The 22,751-nt window shown below is 36.4% G+C and overlaps 4 protein-coding genes across 6 annotated transcripts in view; 3 read left to right on the forward strand and 1 right to left on the reverse strand.

Moving 5' to 3' along the window:
• The first annotated feature begins 3,475 nt into the window (after positions 1 to 3,475).
• On the forward strand, positions 3,476 to 7,909 carry LOC111487316 (ras-related protein RABF1-like). The gene is made up of 8 exons (XM_023134697.1): positions 3,476 to 3,675; positions 3,974 to 4,047; positions 4,159 to 4,242; positions 4,375 to 4,469; positions 5,004 to 5,109; positions 5,761 to 5,850; positions 5,995 to 6,081; positions 7,618 to 7,909. The coding sequence occupies exons 1-8, from the start codon at positions 3,651 to 3,653 to the stop codon at positions 7,654 to 7,656; spliced, it is 600 nt and encodes a 199-aa protein (XP_022990465.1). The 5' UTR covers positions 3,476 to 3,650; the 3' UTR covers positions 7,657 to 7,909.
• A 1,443-nt stretch (positions 7,910 to 9,352) lies between these two features.
• On the forward strand, positions 9,353 to 15,316 carry LOC111487199 (glycerol-3-phosphate dehydrogenase SDP6, mitochondrial-like). Of its 2 annotated transcripts, XM_023134503.1 has the most exons (7): positions 9,353 to 9,785; positions 9,930 to 10,403; positions 11,063 to 11,394; positions 13,465 to 13,625; positions 13,730 to 13,988; positions 14,692 to 14,990; positions 15,076 to 15,316. In XM_023134503.1, coding segments are annotated over exons 1-7 (1,896 nt in total). In that variant the 5' UTR covers positions 9,353 to 9,415; the 3' UTR covers positions 15,077 to 15,316. The 2 variants fall into 2 exon arrangements, with proteins under 2 accessions (XP_022990271.1, XP_022990272.1); XM_023134504.1 differs by having other exon boundaries at positions 14,692 to 15,316.
• Positions 15,317 to 16,363: 1,047 nt separating this feature from the next.
• Positions 16,364 to 19,590, reverse strand: LOC111487216 (sorting and assembly machinery component 50 homolog). 2 transcript variants are annotated; one of them, XM_023134539.1, is made up of 5 exons: positions 18,572 to 19,590; positions 17,722 to 18,207; positions 17,112 to 17,627; positions 16,774 to 16,892; positions 16,364 to 16,558 (listed from the first exon to the last, which is right to left on the reverse strand). In XM_023134539.1, the coding sequence occupies exons 1-4, from the start codon at positions 19,115 to 19,117 to the stop codon at positions 16,809 to 16,811; spliced, it is 1,632 nt and encodes a 543-aa protein (XP_022990307.1). In that variant the 5' UTR covers positions 19,118 to 19,590; the 3' UTR covers positions 16,364 to 16,558; positions 16,774 to 16,808. The 2 variants fall into 2 exon arrangements, with proteins under 2 accessions (XP_022990307.1, XP_022990306.1); XM_023134538.1 differs by having other exon boundaries at positions 16,366 to 16,892.
• Positions 19,591 to 20,240: 650 nt separating this feature from the next.
• Positions 20,241 to 22,751, forward strand: part of LOC111487252 (putative ribosomal large subunit pseudouridine synthase SVR1, chloroplastic) — a 9,261-nt gene continuing 6,750 nt past the window's right edge. Inside the window, exon 1 of the mRNA XM_023134610.1 lies at positions 20,241 to 20,836. Coding sequence (XP_022990378.1) covers positions 20,362 to 20,836 — 475 coding nt within the window. The 5' untranslated portion in view covers positions 20,241 to 20,361. The remainder of the gene's footprint in view (positions 20,837 to 22,751) is intronic.

The following is a 22,751-nucleotide window of genomic DNA, read 5'->3' on the forward strand; positions in this document are numbered from 1 at the left end:
TTCGACCAAGCTTCTTTTCTTCTCTCCTTGTTTCTTGTTCTCCTTTAGTTTGTTCTAACCCGCTTACCGTTTTTTTTTTTTTTTTTTTTTTTTTTTTTTTTTTTTTTTTTTTTTTTTTTTTTTTTTTTTTTTTTTTTTTTTTACTTTATCTGGCCCTTATTACACGTGTCTAACTAAAATGAAAGTATAGAAAATTAGTAAATGTACGTATTTGTGAGGAAACCTCCTCCTAGCATATGCGTTTTAAAACCTTGAGTAGAAGCTCAGAAGGGAAAGTCCAAAGAGGATAGTATCTGCTATTGGTGGGCTTGAGCTGTTACAAATGGTATCAAAGCCAAGTTTTGGGCGGTATGCCAATGAAGATGCTGGGCCCTAAGAGGAATGAATTGTGAAATGAGAAGAACGAAGCATTTCTTATAAGGGTGTGGAAACTTCTCCCTACCAGCGTTTTGAAAAATTTAAATAGAACAATATCTACTAGCACTGAGCTTGAATTGTTACGGTGACACCGAAAGGGGATTCTTATAAAGACGTGGAAACTTCTCTCTAACAAAAGCGTTTTGAAAAATTTAAATAGAACAATATCTATTAGCACTAAGCTTGAATTGTTATGGTGAACTCGAAAAGACGTTTGTTTCGGAAGGAATACAAGGAGTAGTGTCCCATAAAAAGTGGGATGGTCTTATCAACAAATCCCAAACGCCAATGCCAATGCCAAAGCCTCCCTTTGCATCTTCCCCTAACTTTCCTCTTTCTTGTGGGCTCTAATGTGTGCAAGGGAAGAAGAAAACTACACTTCCTTCCTCTTTGCTTCTTTCGTGATATGACATGATATGTACCGTCACATGCTCGAGATTCATATGACAACGTTATCTACTTGTCATTTCTAAGAGTGAAGAGTGTTAGACGAACACAACTCTCCACAATGGTATGATATTGTCCACTTTGAGCATAAGCTCTCATGGCTTTGCTTCGGGTTTCCCAAAAGACCTCATACCAATGGAGAGAGTATTCTTTGATTATAAACCCATGATCATTCCCTAAATTAGCCGATGTGGGACTTTCATCATCCAATTAAGAGTACTATCTCCATAACCATTACGGGTCTTTTTAGCATATCATCATCACTTACATGATTTTTGAAAAAAGTATCAGGAAGTCACTCAATATAGAATTTCTCCGAGCTAAACACATTTAATTTTGAAGTTACTACGATTGAATCACTGAAAAAAGAACGTGCATCTTATTGGTATAAGTAGTAAGTGTCAATTCTTTTAAGCGTGTTACCTATTTCAAAAAGACATAATATTTGAATAATTTATTATAACTCTAACGAAAATTTAGAAAAGGGCATTTCTATATAAAGAAACGAATTCAGAAAAAGGGGTTGAGTGTCACAGTCATATTTGTCCAAGACATGTTATCTATAGCTGCAAGTCGGATGTTAGGTCATGCTTGTTCAAGACATGTTGTTCATGGTTGCATGCTCGTTCCAAATCTCTTTTACATGCCTTCATCTTAGATAGGTTTTTAGCATTTCATATTGTTTCAAAACGAGGGTGTATGACCGGTCACCAAAATCATGTCTACACGGACCGGACTAAAATGTCCCAAAATGTACTGAATAAGGATATGACTAATTGTCACTTCTTCCTACCGAGGTTATAAAACATTTTTCTCAAACATGACTCGAGACTCGAGCATACATCTAAGCTATCCTTCAAATTTCTCATGGCTGACTAGTTCTCCGGGTTAAAACAAGTGTTGCACAACCACTAGTCCACTGTCGCAAGAGTCCAATTGTGCCACCAATTAGCGTTAGAAAACTTTTTAGCTAGCATAATCTCTTTGAACGAGAAATTCACAATAAACTTAACCGAAATAAAAAATTAAAAATTTGTAGATCTCACAATATTGAACGGTCCACAAAAGATCAAGAACAGTTAGAACATTCACTAATCATAATAATAATAATAATAATAAATATAAGGGCTCCTCAATTGAATGATTAATTTAATTAAAGGGTTTCCACATGGGTTTTGAAAAGATTTGAAGATCACAATCAAAAAAGCAAGTTTGTCCAAATTGTTTGATATTTTCCTTATCCTTCAGATGGAGTTGTCCCCTAAACTAAAGGACTTGATCATTGTCGTGTGAGTTCGAGCTTGGTATAACGTTACGGGTGTTCGTCGGTAGGGTTTGAGTTGGGTTTTAAGTCATCGAATTTTTTTCAAACCATTAAGTTTTCCATGATCGTAAATGAACGTATATTGTTATGTCGTATTTCTTACTATTTTCATGACCTTTTTTTCGTACGTAACTAATTCGACTTAATTTACAACAATATAAAAACGTCGATGTGACTAGAAGACATATAAGTTGACAAGACAATGCTACTTCCTAGGCTTAAAGGAGTTAAATACATCAGTTGGTCAATTTTCACACATCAAACAAGAAATTAAGTGTCTTGTTCATATCAAACAAAAGCTTAGTTTGTCTTCTAAAACAACGAAGCACGTCGTACTCGTCATTAAGTTATATGATCCATTTATTTTCAAGTCAAACTCTATCGAAATAGTATAAGATAAGCTTATCTACATGAAAGTAGGCTTATCTTCAATCGACAATAGACGTTTTAAAAGAGGAAACAACTAATCTAAAGTGGATGTGTTCAAATTTTCTAACGAAACAAAAACCAGCCAAATTTATGTGGTTTAGAAAACTTTCAATAAATAATTTATGTGATGGCCATGTACTCGGGCCTTCAACTTCAAGACTAAAAGGATAAAATATTTATTATTGTCTGTGAGTTTAAGGTTGAGTCGTGTTGAGACATTTTTCAAGTAACCCTTCTTAAATAATAAACTTAACCCAACCCAACCCTTCAGGTATATAATTTTTTTATTTTTTTATAAAAGTAAAATGTGAAGGGGTAAAATATTTTTGAATTAAAAATTACATCTAAAATTTTATTTACCGTTGAACTAATAAAATTATAATAAATATATGTATATATATATAGGTGGTATGAAATTAAAAAAATATTTAGCTCCTGTTTTTTTTTTATTTGTATAGGATTAAATTAATTATAAATAAACCTATATATATACACATATATTTATTATAATTTTATTTAATTCAACGGTTAAAAAATAAAATTTTAGATGTAATTTTCAATTTTTTTATATATATATATATATATATATTATTATTAATTTTTATTGTGTATTGGTAATTTTTTAGAAAATGAAATTATGATAAAAATGGGGCGTTTTTAGGAGGAATTTTATTTTTAAGGAAAATAAAATAAAAGGAATCACCGACGACCTATGTAGAAGTCCGGCCCAATTGGCCCACTCATTTCCTGGCCCATTTGGCTTTTCTTTTTTTCGGCGTATCGGATCCGGTTCGGGTCTTATGAAATCCGACATGTCGTTTTGATTCAGGCCGAGACGATGTCGTTCGCCTTCGCCATTCAATTGAAAGTTGAGTTGTGAAATATTGGGAAGACTTATGACAGCCATTAACGAACCAGTCCCGAGGGCGTAAGTTTCTTCTTTTCTTTTGCAGAAAATTGCTCAGTAGACTCCACGAAAGTTCAATTAACAGCAAATTTCTTGGCTCGGGTATTTCAAATACCCTTGATCGCCATGGGTTGCTCCTCCTCTGTCCCAGGTATTTTCAATTCTCGAATTTCGTTTCTTCAGCTTTTTTTAGGGGTTTTCGATTCTTTATTTGTCTATTTAAGTCTGATCAAAGAGTGTATTGAAAATTTAAGACGTTGATTGTTTGGTCAGTTCTACGTTGTTAATTATGGAGTTCTCTTGGTTCCTTGATTATTATTATCATTGTTGTTTCGTTAATGGGGACATTAGGGTTCGGTGGGTTTTATCTTAGGTATCTTTCAATTTTTTACTTTTTCTGATGGGATTTTATGTCGAGTGTGTTGATTTTTGAGGAGTTTATTGTGCAGACAGAGCTTCTGGGCCATCGGGTGGGGTTAATCCAGAGAATAGTGCAGCTGATTCAAAGAATTTGCGCGTCAAGGTATTTAAGAAGCTACCAAATGGCTGCCTTTTCTTTGAATTTAATGATTTTTGATGTTACAGATAAGTGCTTCCTTAGAAAGCTTAAAAGTTTTTATGATATCTTATGCAGCTTGTCCTGCTGGGTGATTCTGGCGTTGGTAAAAGCTGTATTGTTCTTTCCTTTGTTCGTGGTCAGTTTGATCCAACATCTAAGGTCAGGATTATATTACAGGCCATAAATTCTTAAAATAAATTGATGCTTAAAACGAAAAATTTATGTCTTGATCATTTCATTCCCAAAGTCATTACAATCTTTTGATTAGAAATGTTTGTTGAGAAAATTCAGGTAACTGTTGGGGCATCATTCTTGTCACAAACAATAGCTTTACAGGATTCTACAACAGTGAAGTTTGAAATATGGGACACTGCTGGGCAAGAGAGGTAGGATTATCGAAATCTCTAGTAGCTATCCTCTATGGTGTATTTTTAACTTCTAGCCAGCAACAATATTGTGATTGGTTGTGAGATCCCACATTGGTGGGAGAGGGGTAACGAAGCATTCCTTATAAGGGTGTGGAAACCTCTCCCTAGTAGACGCGTTTTAAAACGTTGAAGGAAGTCTAGAAGGGAAAGCCCAAAGAGGACAATATCCGTTAGTGGTGGGATTAGGCTGTTACAAATGGTATCAAACCAGACATCGAGTGGTGTGCTAGCGAGGACGCTGGCTCCCAAGGGTGTAGTGTGAGATCCCACATTAGTTGGAGAGGAGAACGAAGTATTCCTTATAAGGATGTGGTCCCCCTAATAGATGCATTTTAAAACCTTTAAGGGAAGCCCATAAGAGAAAGCCCAAAGAAGACAATATCTGTAAGCGGTGGGCTTGGGTTGATACATTGGTAGACCTTATCTAGCTTATTCATGTTTACAGGAGCTATTTTTGCTTGAGGTTATCAATGTTGTTCTCTGTTGATTTAGGTATGCTGCATTAGCTCCACTTTACTATCGAGGTGCGGCAGTTGCAGTTATCGTATATGATATAACAAGCTCTGATTCCTTTGCCAAAGCTCAATATTGGGTTAAGGTATGTTTTAAAATGATAAAATAGTTTTTGTACATGAACTAAATTTCCTGCTTCCATAGCCATTATGCCGAAAGGAAGCAAAAACTATGAGGCAATTCTTCGTTAATTGAGCTGCTACTCACTAATGGCCAAATATGAAACGAATGGAATTCTTTTTAATCTATGGATTGATCACCAGATAACTACATGTTTCGCTACTTATCTGTTCCCTTGTAAGTTTACAGGCAATGTGATTATGATGTGTGCTTATTAAAATTCTGGGTTACCTTGCGCTACTCCTTTAAGAAAATTGTGGATAACCTTGTCGACCTTGTGTTACATCTTTGCCTCTTGATAAGCAATCATTTCTTTTTATGGGACTTCTTTGTTAATCAGTTTCCAAGAAAAAGAGTGCTGTTATGGAAGTTTCCATTGGAGACAATACAGTTTTTCATTATACCTTTTCTGGCTTCAAATCAATGAATGCTGATCATGTTAACAAAGTACAGTCCTATTTTGAGTAGAAAATCATAGAAAAGGGGCTTGGTTGAATGTGAGCCATGATTTTTTCAAGAGGGAAAAACCTAACAATGCCTTCATTAATGTGTTCGTTTTGAGCTGGTTATCCTTTAACTAATCACAATCTTCACGTTTCGTATTGGACACTTACAGGAGCTGCAAAAGCATGGCAGCCCTGATATCATTTTGGCATTGGTCGGTAACAAAGCTGATCTCCAAGAGAAAAGGAAAGTATCCATTCAGGTAAATTCAGTGTTATTCGATCGAATGCATTTTACTTCTCCCATCTTCTCTATTTATTCTTTTTTACTTTGTTTTGTTTTTACAAAATGAACAAAAAGTATCTAAAATTCACTAATTTGAGATAATTATGTCTCAATTTTGAAGGATGGGACTGAGTATGCAGAGAAGAATGGAATGTTCTTTATTGAGACATCTGCTAAGACTGCAGATAATATAAATGAGCTGTTTGAGGTATTCCTGATTGCATCCTTTAATTATCACTTTCATAGTTGCCTTTTTGAGGTAGACCATTTTGTATAGCTATTTTTGTGATATCCATTGTAGGCTGAGTAGTATTAAACAGTTCTATTATTTTCTGCCGCCCGTGTTTTTATAGTGCATGTGAATGATATTTGAATATTGCTGAGTGTTGTTTAATTCATTGTCATAACCAGTAAACTTAATGATATTCTTTGTAGTTGACCAATTCTCTATTGATGATAGTGTTGAACTCCATTAGGTGTGAAGTTGGAACGTTCTTTCACCCCAGCGGTTTGCTGGTGGTTGGTTGTGTCTAACATTATTCTAACTCCATAAAGTGTCGAATTGATTTTCGTGCTGTCTGAACGTTCATCTTAGGTTTCTATTGGTGATTCTATATTGACATGATTGATCTATGCCACCCTTAAAGTTGTGGCTGTTTACTTATGTTTTCTCACATGAATTTCTTGTCTTCAAACTCGGTCATTATATATTGAACATAAGCAAAAGACATCATGAGTTGTTCCATAATAAAACTTGTTGTTGTTGATACTTTCTTCTCGGTTTCTTCTTCCATAACTCGAGCTCGGTGGAGGAAGATACTTTGTATATGGACTCATGAAAGTATATGCGAGTGCTTTAGCATTCATTCAATATTATATTGAATTGATAATTGACTTTTTTTTTTTTTTTTAATCTTAAAAAAAGGAACTTAATTCTTCTTGATAAGCTCTAGCATGTAATAGGTCATCCCATCTACAAACGGTGTCGAGTCAAGAGCATCTTCATTCCTATATAATATAAAATGGTGGGTGTAAGAATCCACAGTAGATCATGTCCTTCAAGTCGCACATTACTTTTTATCTTGTCCAATATAGATTTTTTCTTTCGAGAAGGAATTATTCCACCACCATTAGAATAAAGGTTCTGTGGTGTGACATCATAAATCTGACTCCTTCACTTGTTCCTGCCTACGTATATGAGATATTTTAAGAGGTGAACATCGGGATGAACAAGTATACCAATTTCTATTGCAAATTTTCGGACTGTTAGCTCTTCGCTGATTTGTTGTTTATTGTTTGTTGGATTGTTAGCTCTTAGCTGATTTGTTGTTTATTGTTTGTTGGATTCGAATGCTTTTTTCCCACAGTCCAATTCGTCTGTGGTGCATGTTCTATTGTACGCCCCTCTCTCTAATTTGTGCCACTAATTTGTGCTTCTACTTGACGCTTTATGAAACAGCAAATAATTTGGATTTAAAAAAAAATAATGTCATGGTCTTTTCTGTTCATATCTTCTTTTCCTTTGATTACATACTTTCCCTGCTTGAATTATGTGACGATGCTCCATAGTTGTCGTGCTCACTTGATGAGACCCTAGTTCGTTTCCATCTAAAGTTTCTCTTGGAATATATATCACTCGTCTTGAGAGGGGGCGATAAAGATCCATGGCTTTGTAGATTCCTTCAACTGTTTCAGTTCAATTACATTTCGACTTCAACCATTTCTTCTCTATTTGGTTTGGCAGGAGATTGCAAAGCGATTGCCACGACCCACTTCATCATGATCGGAACTCAGCTGCGACATGAATTATTTTATCAGCCGAAGCTTATTTTACAAAAAAAAAACAAAACAGCTTGCCCCCGTGTGACTCGTGTATAGTTTTGGCAAGTCGGGCAGTGTTCGGCTTTGTTATTTGCTTTGGCTTGTTGGTATTTTCAGGATGAAGTGTAACGTTAAACAGATGAAAATGGTGAAAGATTCGTTCCCCTTTAAACCATATGCTGCATTTATAGACTATGTTTGCTGTGACTGATAAACATTACTTAGGTTTCTCCTTTTTTTTAAAAAAAAAAAAAAAAAGAACAATATGAAAAGTTTAATTCGATGCCTAGAATTTTCGAAACTCCAAATGCCCTTTCACCGGTTGATCAGGTCAACCTTATCTAGCTTTAAATTTGCTAATATAATTTGGTTCTTAGTTTTAATTTTATACCTATATAGTTTTTTTAGTTTCAATTGAATACATATAATTTAGTTAAAATTCACATCTTCGTCATAAACTGTCTTTTGCTCCTTTGGGATCTTGTCGTTCCCATGGTTCGTGAGAAAGAAACAAAATACATCATTTGTTGCGTGCAAAAAAATCCTTGTGTCACAAGTCCAAATATGATCCCCTTGATCTTTGCCGCTAGATGTACTTGACGGTCTCCCATAGTACATCCAGGGATTGATTACTCCAACTGTTCCAAGAGTCTCCGCTAATGAACCCCCTCCAGTAGACTCCTTGTTTGGCTCATCTCCTTCCTCAACTCTTTTATCGTGATACCATACTTTGGTTCGTAAAGTTTGAATGGACGGCAAAGCGTAGGTGACAAGCAATTATATGGATAAGATGTTTTACCCGTAGATGCTTCTCCAACCTGTTTTGTTTTATCGTTTGACATGAATGCTTTTAATGACGAATCTAGACCCGAGGTAATAGTTCTTAGAAAAAAAAAAAAAAACATTAATTGTCTATCTAATTTATTTATTATGTTTTAAATGTAAAATTTCCATGAATATTTCCTTCATAGTCCATCTTTTAAGTTTTATTCATATATTTATTTCTTTTACATCCTCTTTATTATATTCCTTATTTTAAGGCTACTTATACTTTCATTATATATTTATTTGATTTTTTTAATCACACTATTCTTCATCTTCTAATAAATATTTAAATTCATCCCTTTTTATAATAATTATTAAATTGTCCCATAATAAATAACAATACTTTATTTGACTTTACAATGATTATAAAACAATAATAATAATAAGAGTGAAATACATATTTTATTTTAAACTTTTTAATAAAAATTTCCCCCATAAAGTTAAAGTAGCTTATAATAATATTAAAAAGAAATTTATAATTAATTTTTGTAGCATAATACTAATAAATTGATATAAATAATTGAAAATTTTGAGGACTATAAAATAATAAAATAATAAAATAATAAATTTCCAATTTTATTATTAACTCTAAATTTGTAGTTTGTGAATTTTAACATTTATCGATAATAACAAAATTATATTCAAAATAACTTTAAACCCACGGAAAACATCACTTGAATTAAAATATATATATTTAATTTAGAAATTAGTTAAAAAAAAAAATAAAAAAAAAATAAAAGCTCATTGCATGCTTATCACGATAATATATTCCTTTTCTCTTTATATTATATTTTATTTTATTTATATTTATTTTCATAAATTCATTACGAGTCCCTTTCAAGCCACGGTATCGTCCCTTTTTTTCCCGCTAATCCTGTGTCTGAATCACAACCATCATGGCCACCGTCTCACGGCTGAGTAAGCTCGCCGTCGCCGTCGCCGTCGTAGCCACCGCAGCTGGCGGCTCAATTATTCTTCATCATTCTCTCTCCTCCAATGACCGTGGTACCAGTGATCAGGCGCTTGAGTCCTACAGGAGTAAGATCAATGATCCAACTGCAGTCGTCCCGCGGCGATCAGTCCAGGAGTCGGCTCTGATCAGGGCTAGTTCTTTATATCCTCTTGACATTCTCGTCATCGGCGGAGGCGCTACGGGCTGTGGCGTCGCCCTCGATGCTGTTACTCGTGGACTTCGTGTTGGCCTCGTTGAGCGCGAGGATTTCGCTTCCGGTACGTCTTCGCGTTCGACGAAGCTCATTCATGGAGGTATTGTGAATTTAAAGAATCTGAAGTTCTGTTGTTGTTCATTTGTTCAAATTTTGGATATGAATGGATCGAATGTCAATTTAGGATTAAGTTTTATTCCGTTTTGAGTTAATGGAAGCTGAAATGCCTTCTATTCGTTCTCAGGCGTACGGTATGTGGAGAACGCAGTGTTTAATTTGGATTATAAGGAGCTTAAACTGGTGTTTCATGCGCTTAAAGAGCGAAAGCAGTTCATCGAAAATGCACCACATCTATGCCATGTTTTGCCGTGTATGACGCCGTGTTTTGACTGGTTCGAGGTCGTTTACTATTGGATTGGGTTGAAGATGCACGATTTTGTTTCTGGTCCCTGCCTCTTACACTTGTCAAGGTACTATTCCGCTCAAGAGTCTGTGGAGCTCTTCCCTACCCTGGCTACGGACGGCCAGGGAAGAAGTTTGAAAGGCACTGTGGTGTACTACGATGGACAGATGAATGACTCGCGGGTTAATGTGGGGCTGGCTTGTACTGCCGCTCTGGCTGGTGCGGCGGTGCTTAACTATGCTGAAGTTGTGGGGTTTTTGAAGGATGAGGGTAGTGATCGAATTATTGGTGCGCGGATTCGTGACAATTTGTCAGGTGCCAATCACATCTAATGCAATCTTCTATATCTGAGTTGAGTTTGTTGGAAGCTCCTTTTATTTTTTCCAGTTCTATTGAATTTTTCTGGGCAGTTTCATGTGGATGCTTTTAGTTTTACTTGAATTGGAATTTTCAGGATTAGAAAAGAAAAAAGTTTCTTCGTACCCTTTCCCCACTTGATTTTTGTTGCCTTGTGGCAATTACTGTTGAAGGATTGGACATCAGTTGAGAACAGAGGGCTCAGTCAAATTATCATCTTGAACTCATGTCTAGAAGCCTAGAAACACTCTTGTTTGTTGATCAATTTCCTATATTGATTTTAGATCACTGCAATTGTTAGGAATCACAGACTTCCACGATGGTATAATATTGTCCACTTTGAATATAAGCTCTCATAGCTTTACTTTTGATTTTCTCAAAATGCCAAATACCAATAGAGATGTATTTCTTATTTATAAATTCATGATCTAGGACTCCTCTAACAACAATCCTTCGCAGGAATTAAAGTTTCACATGGGTTTGTGTTTGGCTAATTGACGCAGATGCTAGTTGAAATTACTCAAATGAGCAAGTATTGGAGTGATGAATAAAAGTCTAGACTGGCTTATACATTCCTTTTATTTATCTGATCCTCACTAACTATTTATTTGTTCTAGGTAAAGAGTTTGATACCTATGCAAAGGTGATTGTCAATGCTGCTGGACCATTTTGTGATTCAGTGAGAAAGATGATTGATAAAGAGGCAGTGGCTGTGATCTATCCCAGCAGTGGTGTCCATGTGGTTCTCCCTGATTATTATTCCCCCGAAGGAATGGGTCTAATTGTTCCCATGACTAAGGACGGGCGTGTGGTTTTTATGCTGCCATGGTTAGGACGAACGGTTGCTGGAACCTCAGATTCCAACGCAGACATCACTATGCTTCCTGAGCCTCACGAGGATGAAATCCAGTTTATACTGGATGCAATCTCTGATTACCTTAACGTGAAGGTATGTGATTCTGTATTCTTACCAAAAAAGGTATTTGATTGATTAGTAATACCTGCTTTGTTGTAATTGGGTGAAAATTACAATCAATTTTCTTGTTCTTTTTCAATATAATTTGCTCGTATGAATATCTGTGTTAAGTTTCCAAACAGTGGAAAGAATTTGGGTTTGTGTTAAGAATATTTAGTATGAAATTATAGTTTACCATATATATTATATTTGATATTTTATTTTGCCTATTTGCCTTATTATCATAGGTATTTTTTCATTTATTGTTATTTCCATTTATTACTATTTCTATATCCTTGTAATTTATTTGATTATAAATAAGACAACTTTCACACCATTTAGGTGTGGTGGATTAATCAAACATTCACATGGTATCAGAGCCCTTTCGGTTTAACAACTCTGATCCTTTCTTTTCAATGGCTTTTGAATCCTTTAATCTTCTTCTCCACCACCCCTGCTGGTTTTGACGCCGCAGGGGCAGTCTTCATGGCTGCCGTAGTCGGAGCCGATTGATTACTCTTCGGCTCCACCCTATTGACCTCCAAATCACCTTTCGTCATACTTTGTACATACAACCTCACCTTTTCCAACCAAATCGGTTTTCCCTTTGGCCAATATAGTCTCTCTCATTTTCTTCCCAATCAACCTTCATCCTTCACATAAACCCTAACCTAAACCTATCAACCTTTTGCAGAGATTTACCTTCGGAATCTGGGTGCCGCACTGGCCTATTCGCCAACCAAGTTGCCGCCGCCCTTCCTGCCAAAATTGGCTTCTTCACCCGATGAGGTGACTCTTCCGACTGCCCTTCTCGCCAAAATTGGCTCCTTCACCCAATGTGGTGACTCTTCTGGCTTCAACATTGTCTTTGTCTCTTGCTCTAGATTTCCCCTTCTACTTCTTGGGGTTAGAAATATTCTCACCAGAGCCAAGGTAGCATCGTCGCTAAGCGACAATCCCTCTTCATGGGTTAGACATATTCTCGCCGAAGCCAAGGCAGCATCGCCGATGAGCGGCGATCCCTCTGCAATTTTTGATGGCCAAGAATCGGGTTGTTAGCATCTTCATGAAAAGTGTTTCTCAACCTCTTTGAATTTTTCAGATTCAAGCTTCACATTCGTTTAAATCCGACGCTTAGCTTGCGGTAGCATCGTCGCTAAGCGACAATCCCTCTTCATGGGTTAGATATATTCTCGCCGAAGCCAAGGCAGCATCGCCGATGAGCGGCGATCCCTCTGCAATTTTTGATGGCCAAGAATCGGGTTGTTAGCATCTTGGTGGGGTGTTAAGAATATTTAGTATGAAATTATAGTTATGGCCAAGAATCGGGTTGTTAGCATCTTGGTGGGGTGTTAAGAATATTTAGTATGAAATTATAGTTTACCATATATATTATATTTGATATTTTATTATAAGGCAAATATCTAATATTTGTCTTATTATCATAGGTATTTTTCCATTTATTGTTATTTCCATTTATTACTATTTCTATATCCTTGTAATTTATTTGATTATAAATAAGACAACTTTCACACCATTTAGGTGTGGTGGATTAATCAAACATTCACAGTTTGCTTTTGAGTATTCCCTTCTAGACTTTCTTTCAAAGTTTTTAAAACACGTCTGCTAGTGAGAGGTTTTCACACCCCTTATAAGAAATGTTTTGTTCCCCTCTCTAACCGATGTGGGATCTCAGAGTTCTTTAGATTTAGTATTTGACGTCTCTAATACACCTAGTTTGCATGTGAAGGATAATAAGTTCAAAAATAACTCAGACGGTCGTTTATTTACTGTTTTGTAGTCGATCTTTGGAACTAATAGTCACCTGTTACACATGTTGATTAGTGATATCATTTTAACTGCTTACTAGGTTCGGATTGTGCCTGATGGATAATTTATGGATTATGTATACATTTCAATGTTTAAGTCCTCTCTAGCCCCTGAAAAGTTGTTTATATATTGTTCTAGTTAGCTTCACTTGCACTAGACAGACAATTATGTTTCTATTTCATTCGTTTGATATAGTCTTCATGGGACCAAACCCAATTCCTCTGAAAATGTTAGGTGCGGCGAACAGATGTTCTCTCAGCTTGGAGTGGTATTCGTCCTTTGGCTATAAATCCGTCAGCTAAAAGTACCGAGAATGGTTCAAGAGAACATGTTGTTTGTGAAGATTATCCTGGATTTGTCACAATTACTGGTGGGAAATGGACTACTTATCGGGGGTACTATTATCTTGGCTGTGATTAAAATTATCTGGTCTATACGGTCGTCATACTTTTTTTTTTTTTTTTACCACAATTATAGTTCTGATTGGAACTGGCTTCAGCATGGCAGAAGATGCTGTTAGTGCAGCTATAAAGTCTGGAAAGCTGAAGCCAACAAATGAATGTGTAACTGACAAGCTGCGGCTAGTTGGTGGAGATGGATGGGAACCTGCATATTTTACTGCCTTAGCTCAACAATATTTACGTATGAAGAAGACTCTTGGAGGTAAAGTTGTCCCCGGCGTTATGGATACTGCAGCTGCAAGACATTTATCACAAGCGTATGGGGTTTTAGCTGAAAGAGTGGCTGCTATAGCTCAGGTTTGTGTTTCTCTCTATACATTGCTATGGTGTAATGGTGTAAAGCTAAAGGCATATATATTCTATAAAATGAATATAACGACGGGCTAGGGAGTGGTTTCCACACCTTTACAAAAAATATTTCGTTCTCCTCCCCAATCGAGGTGGGATCTCACAATTCATCCCTCTTCTTCGGGGTCCAGCGTCCTCGCTAACACTCTTCCCTTTCTCCAATCGATATGGGACCCCAATCCATCCTCCTTCGGGGACCAGCGTCCTCGCTGGCACACCAAAGAAGGTAGCATATCGCCGGGTGTTTGGCTCTAATACTATTTATAATGGCTCAAGCCTACCACTAGCAGATATTATCCTCTTTGGGCTTTCCTATTCGGGCTTCCTCTAAATGTTTTTAAAACGCGTCTTAACACCTTGTGAGAAAGTCCAAAAGGGAAAATTAAAAAATGACCCCATTCAGGCTTCCTCTCAAGGTTTTTAAAACGCGTCTTAACACCTTGTGAGAAAGTCCAAAAGGGAAAATTCAAAAATGACAATATCTGCAAGCGGTAGACTTAGACCATTACAATGATACACTCTACGATGTAAAGCAAACTCAAGAGAAGCGGAAGGCATATATATTCTATAAAAATGATGACCTTTAGCTTGTAGAGCCTGTTTGTAGTCCAGTTTTCAAGGATTGATCCAGTTTTTTTCTTTTTTATGATAGAATGAGAGCTTGGGGAAGCGATTGGCTCATGGTTACCCCTTCTTGGAAGCTGAGGTTGCATACTGTGCTCGGCATGAGTACTGTGAATCCGCAGTAGATTTCATCGCCAGAAGATCACGTCTCGCATTCCTCGACACACATGCTGCTAACCACGCATTGCCTCGAGTAATTGAGATATTGGCGGCTGAACATAATTGGGATAAGTCAAGGCAGAACCAAGAACTGCAGAAGGCCAAGAAATTTTTAGAAACTTTCAAGTCTTCAAGAAATGCCCAGTTCCATGATGGAAAACATGATTAGTGAGTTCTTCTAATGCTTTCTGCTTCTTAAATAGATCCGTTCACACGTGTTCGTGATTGTAATCTCTTATCGTTTGAATTCAAGGTTTTTCAGCCCCACCCGACCGGGCAGGAGAGGAGAATGTTTCAAGAACTCGATAGACACACACACACAGCTATGATCAAACACATCAGATGAAAATACATATACTTTGCACCTTGTCCTTTAAATTGTAATTGCCCTTGGCCGAGAATATGCCATGCACCATATCGGCACCACCCTACACACATACCAAAGGCATAAATAACTCAAAATATTTATTGTACATTGCAATTTGAAGTTCAAAGAGGGATGAAAAATTTGTGTAGGCTGCTTTATATTAGTGAGTGGGCGCCACATAAAAATTCTTGAAACTGTGAATTTTGAAATTTTTGAAAGATTAAATAATTAAAAAGAAAAGGCATTTCAGTTCTCAAACCAAAATTAGTGGAATGGCGTCGGTGTCTATATATATTCTTTTAAATTGAGATTTTCGTATTTTATATTTTCATGTGGTAACTGATTTCAATATAAGTAATTAAAAAATGAGTTTGATAATAACTTTTTAAACCATAAAACTAATTATAGTTATCAACTTTGAATATAAATTGTTATTAATTAATTTTATGAGCACAATTTAAAATATAAATTCTGGTAGTTATTATAATTTATAATAGAATACATCAATTTCATTCTATTTTATAACAGAATTTTACATTTTAAAAATTCAAACTAGAAATTTTGATCAAAAACTCCAAAAGCACTTTTCAAAAAGAAAAAAAAAAAAAACACAACTGTTGAGTTCAATCCATGAACATAAATAAAACCTATCCAGTCTTTATTTGACTTCCAACATCGACTAATTTAGGAAATGATCTTAGGTTTATAATCAATAAATCCTATCTTTAGTAGTGTGAGGCCTTTTGGAAAAGTCCAAACTAAAGCCACGAGAAATCAACTCCCACTCCATTTGCCAAATAATTTTAATAGTGTACGATGGTCACCGAGTTTTTCTTGGAAACGAATCACATGGTCTTAAAAGGGAAGCAGAATAGATATGATGCATATAATATGTGCAATTCAACATCGTTGTATGAAAATGCTACAAAATATACTTGATAATTCTAAGAACTGATAAACTAAGTTGTGTTTAATAACCAACTATTTGATTTTAAATTTATATTCGTTCAAATTAAATACTACTTTCACTTATGCTCTTTGGGAATAGTATCCATTTTGAGAAGCTTCCTAATCTAATAGAATCATAATCCAAATTTCAGGAGAAAAATGAATCGTAAAGCATTTCAGCTATCCTACAAGAATAATTTAAAAAACAGAAAGAACAACACAAAAATGGAGGCATAAAGGTCGTGGACTCTTATCAAAAGAAAATTGATAATGGTGTGCATAAAGTACCTGGTGGAGTGGAGGAAAACCAGAAATCATATAGGCTATGAAACAAACTAGTCCAATCTCACAGATGGAGTTACAAAAATTCATCCTCCCATTTGGGTCGATGAAACCAAATGCGAGGGGAGACCTCCATAACCTGTTCCAATACATCATCACAAGTCATATTATTCTTCTAATCTTCGTGGTTGAAGAGAAAGGTTTTCTTTTTTTTCTTTTATTTTTTCCTTCCTTTTTCACTTTCCCAAATGTTTAAAAGGAAACTTTTTTTTTTTTTTTTTTTTTTAATCCAGTCCGAACTGATAACTCAGCAAGGACACTGTCATTGAGCAAGAGAAACAAATTCAATCAAACCTGAATATTTATCAAACCTCGTCAAAATTCATGGTTTATGATGGGGCAGATATGCTAAACCGAAAGCCAGTTTTTCCACGATCATGCTCTTGCTGCTTCAATATGTAGTAGAAGTTCCCCTGCTCATAGAACCAAACTCAAATCAGTAGCAAATACGAATAAAATCAAAAGGCAACCTATAACAGTGTTTCGGTGTCGTTTCTGTTCGATAGAAGAATAATAAAAAGGAAACAGCAAGCATGGCATTGCATGGGATATACACGTAAAAACAGAGATCAGAGCCAGGCCAATAAATTATGTATCTAAATAATGAACACAAGTCAGAGATCGTGACTGACCTCTAGCTGGAAGAGTCTTGTTGGAAGCACAATCCCAGCTCCTACTGAGGTACGGAAAGTTTCGAAGAACTTCTGAAAAGAGAAACTGCGAAACTCATTCTCTGTCAACTTTGCAAGATTTCCTGCACCAGCGAAGATGTGTCCGTGGATTCCATGTTCTCTTAACCAGTGAATTGGAAAGTCGAATGAAAGATCAGCAAACGCGGTGACAGCAAGATCTCCTCCGACAAAATCCCTTCCAGGAGAATCACTGTTTTCACCCTGATTATTTTCGCCCCTCACTTCCCGCCTTGGCTCAGTTGGCCCCATCCCACGTGTCTTAAAACCCCATACAGTTGTTGGGCCTCCGACGGTGCATACTGGAGAGAAATCACCACCTAAGAAAAACCGTTCAGGAAGGGGCGATGGCTTGTTCATGAATCCATTTCCCCAAGGCAAGACAACACCAGCAGAAACTCCAAAGTTCATGGCAGCACGATCAAAGCCGAGAGGAATGGCATAACGTAGATCAAATTCCTGTTAAAATATGGGAACAGAAAATCAATAACTACACAAAAGCTGGGGAAAGTCTTTTATTGTTACAAGAGAACCAAAAGGAAATGAAGAAAACCTGTCGCACGAAGCGCAAGCTCCGGTGATCAGGTGCGAGGCCACCAATTTGACTAGTAGAAACAAAAGCATAGCCTCTAGTTGGCCTCCCTGAAGAATTCCTCTTATCAACCTTCAAAGTATATTTTAGAGAAGAAAGTAAACTATTTCCAAGTTGTCTCCTTATCGAATTAGACGCCATCTGTGAAGGGTCGGCTATGGTGCGCCATCCAAGGCTGTATGCCAAATCATGATACTTTGTTGAATATAGGCCAACGGAAAGACCTAAAGACCGTTCTTTGTAAGATGAAAACTCTAACCAATCTTGGGAAAGTAGGGATAGCCGTGCCACCAAAGGAGTCACTGATCGCTTCAGCCTTGGGAAATAAACACCGGTACTCACCTCAGATGTTTGATTAGGACCGTATGCCAAAGAGCCATCCCATAAATCCCCATATCCAAGCCAATTTTTGTACTTAACCGAACCTTCAAAGGTCCATGAACGAGCCTGCAAATGCATTATACAACTTCAAACTTCCCAACAGGTTGCAAGTCAAATAGTTCATGCACGAATTCCAGTTAAACAAGCAATAAATTTATCTAGGGAATCATAGTTCGAATCTGAACAGAGGGATCATATTACAAGAGAACCAGAGTTGATAAATTATAGCTCCTAATTGACATGTAATAAGTATTAAAATGTTCAAGTATGCACACATACAAGATATCAAACCATATAGATTGAATGGGATAGACAACTCTATAAAAGCACTTCACTTTCATTGTAATCAAGCAATATCTTATCAAACAACGAGCTATTGATTCACACATCAGGCGCAAATATATACATATTTTACAGAACAAAATCCTACCGCAGGTTTTGTGTAAGCACCGCATTCGCCGGAGAGGGGGTTGCTCGTCTCCACAACCTCGATAACGACATTTGCAGTACCAGGGAGCTCTGGCGGACCTGAATCAAGTGTAATCTTGACAGAGTCGAAGATCTCAAGCCTCTGGAGCTTGGCATTGGCTACGCCAGCGGCCTCCAGTAGTTCTTGCATGGTTGATGCATTCTTAATAGCCTCCACTTCGGCTTCGATTATAGATTCCTTGGTCTTCGTGTTTCCCTTGATCAAAATATCATGAACCCGAAGTCTGATCTTCTCCTTCCTCATTCGCTCAGCCAGGTTCTCTAATTTGGACCTGTGACCAATCAATCTGGAAGCATCGGAAAGAGGCTTCCTCCGGAGTGGTTCTTCATCATTTTCAGTCTCAGCTTCCTCACCTTCAAAATCCTCATCTCCATCATCCTCATCTTCTTCGTCGTCATTTTCGAAAATGGATGGTTCTCGCTCTGCTTGCTCGTCCTCGGAATTTGGTCTAATCGAACCTTTTCCTTCTTCCTCATAGTCCGCCATTGATATTGAAAATAACAACAATAATAAAACCGTAATTTCCAATTGTTGAATGAACTCACTCGAAAATCGCAGATTCTAAAATGACACCGATTTTAGCAATAATCTTCGCGACAATTAAAGGAGTGATTCTCTTAGTACAATACAATTCTTCATAAATAAAATATACAGTGGTAGCTTCAAATACAACGACGCATAATTTAACCTCTGTTAATTAATCAGAATTCTTCGAGAAGAAACCAATTCTTCCTGGGCGAACTGCGATCGCTTCTTCGGATTCAATTCCATGGAGTCGAACTCAGAAACAGTGAGAACATGATGGTTGATTTCAATAGACAAGAAGATGCTCTAGGGTTCGTGATTGAAACATCAGTACTGGACCTGGTTCGGCTTGTAGAAGAAATCGCGCGTATAAGCCACGCGCCCGGAAAGAAATGTTGTTCTTGTTGGGGCTCGCGGGTAGAGTGGTTTGGGCCTCTGGACTCTCGGCCTTTCCCGGTAAGAATGAACTTTCCCTTTATATTTGAGTTAATTGGTCCAAAATTTTAAAATATTATTTAATAAATAACATTTAATTAATTTAAATAAAAATCTTATTTATAATATAAATAATATATATATATATATATATATTTTTTTTTTTTTGTTAAAAAAAACGTTTTTTAAATTGTAATTAATATTAGTAACGTTTATGTAACGACCCACCAGACCCACATACACCGCTAGCAAATATTGTCCTCTTTGAACTTACTTCTCAAGGCTATAAAACGCGTTTGGTAAGGGAAGGTTTCATATTGTCCTCTTTGAACTTACCTTTCAAAGTTAAAAAACGGTAGGGGATTATGTTTTAATTTTAATTTTGGGTGACATAAATTAAAAATAATAATAATAATAATAATTTTAATTTTAATGCATTAAAAAATACAATGTAAATATATTTTAAAATTTATAAATGCAACATTTTTCTGTTTATAAAAATTAACAATAAAGTCAAATTTTAAATTCCTTATATATATATTTATTTATTTATTTATTTATATTGAAAATATAGGATAAAGTTAGAGATTAAAAGTAGTTAATAAAATGAAATTCAAAATTGGAGCGGAAATATATTTTAATCCAAAAATAAAATTATCATCCGATTGCTGTAGGAGCTGACTAGCGAGTCTCAATCGTCTCCTTCCTTCAATCCACGAACCAGAGGCGAAGCCGCGAGCTTACTATCAGAATCAGAATTTCCATTACAAATGGTTTCATTAGCAGCTTCTTCACTCTCTGTTCTTTCAAAACCTTCGTTAATCCTCAATCCCATTCGCGCCATTTCTCGAATTTCCTGCTCTCTCTCCTCTAATTCCGCTCCCAATGGATCATCTTCGTCTTCGTCTTCAATGGAGTTCAACATCACATTCGCGCCCCCAACTCCGAAGCCTAAATCCAAAACTGATGATTCTTTTCAGTTTATTGATCAAAACACTGGCGGTCAGCTCTTCATTCCGTGGATAGTTCGCGGCGAAGATGGCAACCTCAAGCTCCAATCGCATCCTCCTACACGGTTCCTTCATTCCATGTCGGAGGCTGAAGCCAAGCCCAAGAAGAAGAAGGTTTCTGTTGATAAACGCGTTCCTGAACCCCCCAAGTATTCTAAGGCTGCTCGAAGATTTTACAATGAGAATATTAGGGACTCGTCGCAACGTCTCAGTAAAGTTCTTGCTGCCGCTGGAGGTTTGTGCTTCTCTATCCCGATAGCACTTAGTGTATCGACCAATCTTCCGATGGTTGATGAGGCAAAATGCTAACTCTGGCTATAGGAGCTCGGCATGTTCCGTCATACACCATTCTTTTGTGCTTGCTATATTTTTCTTTACTTATTGCTGTTTGGTAGTTGGTGCGTTGGTTACTCGTCTTTGTTTGGTTTATTTTTGAAGATATTTAGTTATATGGACTAGGAGTTTTGGAAATAGGAGGGAACAATCCACTTATGGTTTAGTTAGCATTGTAGAATCATGTCTAGTTTCAGAATTTACAAATATTCTCTTTGAGCTGCATTCTCCTCATAAAACCATGAATCGTAGACTATATATATATTAATCAACATGCACCGTAAAATTAAGCTTTAGTAAACCATGATAATATGAGCAGTTGTTTCTAAAATTAAATGTTGGAACATTTGGCTCGAGAGAAACTGTAAGGGGTAGAGATATTTTGGGCATTTGTGATCGAATAGTTGTTCTATGACGCTCGAGTAAAGGAGGGGTACATGAATAGGCTGAGATCACATTTGAATGAGAGCAATTCTAAGGATATAATGTTTAAGAAAGACTTAAAAGAGCTGAAAGTTACTACCTATACTAACATTGTGCACCTTCCTTTTGGTGACTCAAGTATAGGAACTCCAAAGTTTAGCATGTTTAGCTTAGAACAATCTTGTGTATGGTGGCCTCTTAGAAATTTTCCTAAGAAGCATGTGAGTGAGGACAAAATATTCTAAAAGGATGTGTTGATGTGCTTAATTTATAGCAATCTTATGTTGGGTGACCCCTTGAAAATTTTCCTAAAGAGCATGTGAGTGAGGATAAAACATTCTAAAAGGACTCCTATTGTGTGAGGATAGTTTTCACTCTTAGAAGCACTTTCGGACAAGTAGGTAATGTAGTCATGTCACAAGAGATGTAGGAGGAGCATGTGAGTGAGGATAAAACATTCTAAAATGACTCGTATTGATCTATGAGAATAGTTCACTCTTAGAAGCACTTTCAGACAAGTAGGTAATGTAGTCATGTCACAAGGGATGTAGAAGAATCCTGAAGCCATGAACTACCAAATTCGGGTTTCAAATCCTGGTATGAATCTTGGGCATGATGCTTTATAGATGCTATTAGAATAGGACCTCTCCTAGTAGGATGTGGTCCAGGGACAAACCAAGACAGAAACTAGTGAGCATATGGCATCCGAGTAAAGGAGGAGTACTTGAATGAATTGAAGCTACATCCAAATGAGAGCGATCTTAAGGATATAATGCTTAAAAAAGACTTAAAAAAATTGAAAGTTACTACCTATACTAACAAGGTGCACTTTCCTTTTCGATGACCCAATTAAAAGAATTCCAAAGTGTTCTTAGCTTGAAGGAATCCTATATTGGGTGACCTTATTTTTTAAGAAGAATGTGAGTGAGGATAAAACATGCTAAAAAGACCCGTGTTGGCCTGCAAGAATAGTTTTTACTCTTAGAAACAGTTTAAGACAAGTAGATAATGTGGTTATGTCACAACAGATGCAGGGGAATGTCGAGGCTATGAGGTGCCTAATCCAGGTTCCAAATTTGGGGCATGTGGCATTACATGTTCAATTTATCCTCTTTCTATTCTCTCCAACAACTGGAGCCCTTTTACATGGGTATCTTTTGATTTTTCTCTTGCAATTGTTGTTTTCATTCGGGGTCCTCTTGTAATGGGCTATTTTTTTTTCGTATTGCTCATTTGTAATTTCTTTTATTTGCTCCATGAAACTCGGTTTTTCATCAATGATACTTCTTCTTCTTCTTCTTTCTTTTCTTTTCTTTTCTTTTTTTTTTTTTTTTTTTTTTTTTTTTTTTTTTTTTTTTTTTTTTTTTTTTTTTTTTTTTTTTTTTTTTTTTTTT

This window comes from Cucurbita maxima, unplaced genomic scaffold (genome assembly GCF_002738345.1).
Source record: "Cucurbita maxima cultivar Rimu unplaced genomic scaffold, Cmax_1.0 Cma_Scf00012, whole genome shotgun sequence".
Classification (NCBI taxonomy): Eukaryota; Viridiplantae; Streptophyta; class Magnoliopsida; order Cucurbitales; family Cucurbitaceae; genus Cucurbita; species Cucurbita maxima.

Coding starts and splice junctions, on each gene's coding strand:
- LOC111487316 (XM_023134697.1), top strand. CDS start 3,651: ATGGGTTGCTCCTCCTCTGTCCCAG. Junction 4,470..5,003: donor GACACTGCTGGGCAAGAGAG/GTAGGATTATCG, acceptor CTGTTGATTTAG/GTATGCTGCATTAGCTCCAC. Junction 6,082..7,617: donor ATATAAATGAGCTGTTTGAG/GTATTCCTGATT, acceptor TTGGTTTGGCAG/GAGATTGCAAAGCGATTGCC.
- LOC111487199 (XM_023134504.1), top strand. CDS start 9,416: ATGGCCACCGTCTCACGGCTGAGTAAGCTCGCCGTCGCCGTCGCCGTC. Junction 11,395..13,464: donor CTGATTACCTTAACGTGAAG/GTATGTGATTCT, acceptor TGAAAATGTTAG/GTGCGGCGAACAGATGTTCT. Junction 13,989..14,691: donor GAGTGGCTGCTATAGCTCAG/GTTTGTGTTTCT, acceptor TTTTTATGATAG/AATGAGAGCTTGGGGAAGCG.
- LOC111487216 (XM_023134539.1), bottom strand. CDS start 19,117: ATGGCGGACTATGAGGAAGAAGGAAAAGGTTCGATTAGACCAAATTCC. Junction 18,208..18,571: donor GTGCTTACACAAAACCTGCG/GTAGGATTTTGT, acceptor ATGCATTTGCAG/GCTCGTTCATGGACCTTTGA. Junction 17,628..17,721: donor GCTTGCGCTTCGTGCGACAG/GTTTTCTTCATT, acceptor ATATTTTAACAG/GAATTTGATCTACGTTATGC.